This window comes from Sinocyclocheilus rhinocerous, unplaced genomic scaffold (genome assembly GCF_001515625.1).
Source record: "Sinocyclocheilus rhinocerous isolate Xijiao unplaced genomic scaffold, SAMN03320098_v1.1 scaffold1399, whole genome shotgun sequence".
Lineage (NCBI taxonomy): Eukaryota > Metazoa > Chordata > Actinopteri > Cypriniformes > Cyprinidae > Sinocyclocheilus > Sinocyclocheilus rhinocerous.
Window position 1 is genome coordinate 599,827 of NW_015634038.1, and position 4,107 is coordinate 603,933.

Genomic DNA, 4,107 nt, shown 5'->3' on the forward strand with positions numbered 1-4,107 from the left:
TATCTATCTATCTATCGTTCTATCGCTCTATCTATCGTTCGATCGTTCTATCTATCTATCTATCGTTCTATCATTATATTGTTCTAACTATCTATCTATCTATCTATCTATCGTTCTATCTATCTATTGGTCTATCTATCTATCTATCTATCTATCTGTCTATCTATCTATCTATCTATCTATCTATCTATCCTCTCATTGCAGGCTGTCTATATGTTCTACGCACTGGCTATCATTTGCGATGACTATTTTGTCCCATCCCTGGAGAAGATCTCTGAGGTGAGTGCCACCTGTCAGACATTTCAGCTGGAATAAGAATGACAGCACATGTTACTTTTGCTATCCTTCAGAAAATGAAGTGATGACAATCTTGTTTTTCTGCTCCCACGGGTCAGTACTGATGCTATGTGTCATGAACTCTGGCTAAAGTGTTAATTAACGTGTTGCCTTCTGGGAAATTCTCTTTGTTCACGTTCCTTCAGGGAATTGGCTTTGTTCACAATTTGTCAAGAGCTGTTGAGATTTAAATATTAATGTAAAAACTGCAGAGATTCATGCTACTGGAGAACACTTGTGAAAAAGAAGTACACTTTAGCATACTTAAAAAATACTTATTTTGGAAATAATATTATTTAAAAGAATATACTTAGATGCGAACTTAATGCAACGTTTTCTGACATTTAAATGCTTGTTAACTGCAAATAAATGAAAATGTATTATAGTTTAAATTTATATTAAAGGCAATTAGCTAAACTTAAGAGTGATTTTTGACCCACTGAAATACATCTTTATATGTAATTGCATAATAGTTAGTCAACACATCAAAAAAGCATGACAAAAGAGTAAACATGATTGAAAATGTACTTTAAAGTAAAACTTTTAATCTGACATTTTTAAAAAAAAGTGTACTTAAGTGTTAAGAAACAGTTTTGAAAGTGTCTTTAAGTGATCTTTTTCATTAATATTATATTATCTGCAAGTGCAGTTTTTGAAAAGTGTACTGTTAAGATTTGAAGTACACTACATCTGCATATTCATTACAGTTAAGTCCACTTCTTTTTCACAAGGGAAGATTGGTTGAAGTACATGGCATTTGATGTGGTATCCATGAGCGCCAACGAATATCTTGAAACAATGTGTAGGACAAAGAGAATTTTATTAGTTGTGCATTATTGCTAGTATTCATGATTAATCTTTTATATGATGCTTTTGATTAGAATCTGCAGCTGAGTGAAGATGTGGCTGGGGCAACTTTCATGGCTGCAGGAAGTTCAGCTCCCGAATTATTTACTTCCTTAATTGGTAAGTTTGCTTTTGCACAACCTTTGAACCTCCACTTTACTGGATATAATTTCACATAAGATGCATGATATGCATGTACTACAGTACATCTTGAGTAAGTAATTGATTTACATTACAAGTATGCTTGTAATGTAAATCAATTAGATCTTTATAACAGTATAGCCGACTACTTAATGTATATAAATGTCAGTTGTCACTATATCTCCCAGTAGTATGTCTTAGTAAGATGATATTTGAATGCTTACTTCCTTTTCAGTCAGTCATGGTTGACGTTATGTCGATACTGATGTTCTAACTTGGGAGCCCCAATCACCTCTGAGTAGTAAAAAACTGGAATTGTAACTGGAATTTGCATGCCCAGCCACTCCCCTGTACACACGCGTAAATAAGAGGGCGGTTGCCCATGTTTGAGCCATCACTCTTCCATTTATCTCTAAATGAGTAGAAGAAAAGCAGAAACTCTCTTGCTGCTGGTGATTCTGACGGTGCATTCAGCAGTGTTTCTCCAGTGTTTGGCACAGATGAGTGCAGCGATTCCCCCCGGGCACTTCAGCAAATAAAAGAGTAGTTTTCCCTAAAAGAGCAACACAGGCGGTCAGTATCTTTTTAAAGATGCCTCTCCGTCCGTGCGTTTCTGAATGTGGTTGTTTTTTGACCTCTTCCGACGGCCACATTTAATAAGCATGCTGAAACTGTGGATGGTTTATGCTCTCGTTGTGAGAGCATAACTATGGCGACGCTGTGATCACTACTTGCCCTCTTCGTGAAGGCTTGAGTCCCCTCTGCTGCAACTCAGCCTCACGCTGACTAGCACTCTGGGAGATCAGAGGATTATAGCGCAAGTTTTCCACAAGGTCAGTCCCCACAGATCTCCCGCTCCTCTTGCGCGTTGCGTGCTGTTCGAGCTCCCAAGTGATGCCGATCTTATGTGTTATTCAGGGCTCCCGAGGAGGATCAGATTTTGATCACTGCATTGGAGGGTGAGCCAATGTCCTCTGAGGATGAAGGTTCAGGTCAGCGTCACCCCTTTGGGCTGATTGCTCAGTCGGAGACTGACTCAGAATTAATGGCCGTACTTTCCCGGGCCGCCATGAGCATCTAGCTGGAGTGGAATCCCTGGCCTTGCCCCGAGGGTTTGCGGCTGGATTATTGGTTTCTGCTGCCATTCTTCCCGGAAGTGCATGGGGGAGGTAACAAAGTCATGAAAGGCACCTTTTTACTGCCCGAAGCTGCTTCCCAGCCTGCTCCACCCTCACTACCCTTGATGGTGGGGCCACCTGGAAGTGCGCATATATTCCCTAGGAGGAGAGTGCGATTGCAGTGCCACAAAATGCATGGGGGAATCATGCATGCCTCCCGTCCTTATACATGCCTCGCGACTTGCTCGCCTCCACCCTGCATGCGATGACTGTATTTTGAAATTTGGAAAGATTTGATTTGTTAAAATCTCCAAGAGTGATTAAAAGAGAGTCCGGGTACTGTTGCTCTGTTTCAGTTATTTGTTCAGCCAGCTGTTTCTGGCTTGAGTCATGAGCTGAAGGTGGACATTTGTACAATTATACTAAAATAACTTTTACTTGCTAAAAAGTATGAACTATCAATCAGATGACAGAAGGAATGTGGTAGATTGTGTGCAACAGTTTTAACATCAAAGTTTTGATCATGCCAATAATTTAGATATTTAGAGATGTGTGTATCAAAAACGATTCAGAAGGATTTATAGGGTTAAATGGCCAAACTGTGCATTTCTTGGGTGAATATTAATATATTTGACCAAGCCCTCTGATTTCAAAATTTAAACCACACAGTAAAATGTGCAATTTGTTAAATGATTAATGTGATTTTGACTCTATCGCATCTGTGACCATTATTCTTGTGCTTGACTGGCAGGTGTGTTTATCACAAAGGGAGATGTTGGCGTCGGTACCATTGTTGGGTCAGCTGTCTTCAACATACTGGTCATAATTGGAGTGTGTGGCATCTTTGCCCGTCAGGTAGACATTATCTATCTATCTATCTATCTATCTATCTATCTGTCTGTCTGTCTGTCTGTCTATCTATCAAAGTATCAAAGGAGGTAAATAGTATTAATGATAAGAGTTAGTTTAAAAGAGTTAGTTTAGCCTTTTTTCATTGGAATCACATTGAACAAACAACTGACGCATTTTGCCACAGTTTCTTGTGTCTTTTGTCAATTTCTGCCCTAGACGGTGGTCCTGACCTGGTGGTCTCTGTTCAGAGACTCGCTGTACTACATCTTCTCAGTGCTGGCCTTGATTTTGGTGAGTCTATGTTTGACTGTACATATGAGAGAGGACAAAAGAGAGAGGGAAATAGTATAATGCAGTTTCTCCTCTGTTTTATTAAGGTATGAACTATGTTATAATAAGTACACTTATTAAAGGTATGCAAAACTGTACTTTTTCACAAGATATTTAAAAACATAAATGCAAAACGCAAAAAAAAAATATTGTTATTTATCAATACTTATTAATAATGAAGTACTATTACAAAAATACTTAACAACAGGAGAGAACCTATGATACATTCATAAAAAAAGACAGCTGTTGAGTCAGTTTTATTAGCATAGCACTTTTTAACAATAAATACTGTGTTTCAAAGAAGTGTTGCTGAAACTTGTGCCTGAATGCTAATGTGTTAAGGAAAAACTCCCTAGATGGTTACGTTTGAGAGGAAGAAACCTTGGGAGCTACCAGGAAAGTTGTACAACAAACAATCATAAAATGAATACGAAGAAAAATGAATAAGTCGGAAGTTTTAAGTTTTGCTCTAAATTTTAAATGA

At 38.3% G+C, this 4,107-nt stretch overlaps 1 protein-coding gene across 1 annotated transcript in view; it reads left to right on the forward strand.

Annotated features, from left to right (window-relative positions):
• Positions 1-4,107, forward strand: part of LOC107745309 (sodium/potassium/calcium exchanger 3-like) — a 33,969-nt gene that overhangs the window by 20,867 nt on the left and 8,995 nt on the right. Inside the window, exons 4-8 of the mRNA XM_016559169.1 lie at positions 205-279; positions 1,218-1,302; positions 3,193-3,296; positions 3,510-3,584; positions 3,980-4,026. Of these exons, the coding sequence (XP_016414655.1) occupies positions 205-279; positions 1,218-1,302; positions 3,193-3,296; positions 3,510-3,584; positions 3,980-4,026 (386 nt within the window). The remainder of the gene's footprint in view (positions 1-204; positions 280-1,217; positions 1,303-3,192; positions 3,297-3,509; positions 3,585-3,979; positions 4,027-4,107) is intronic.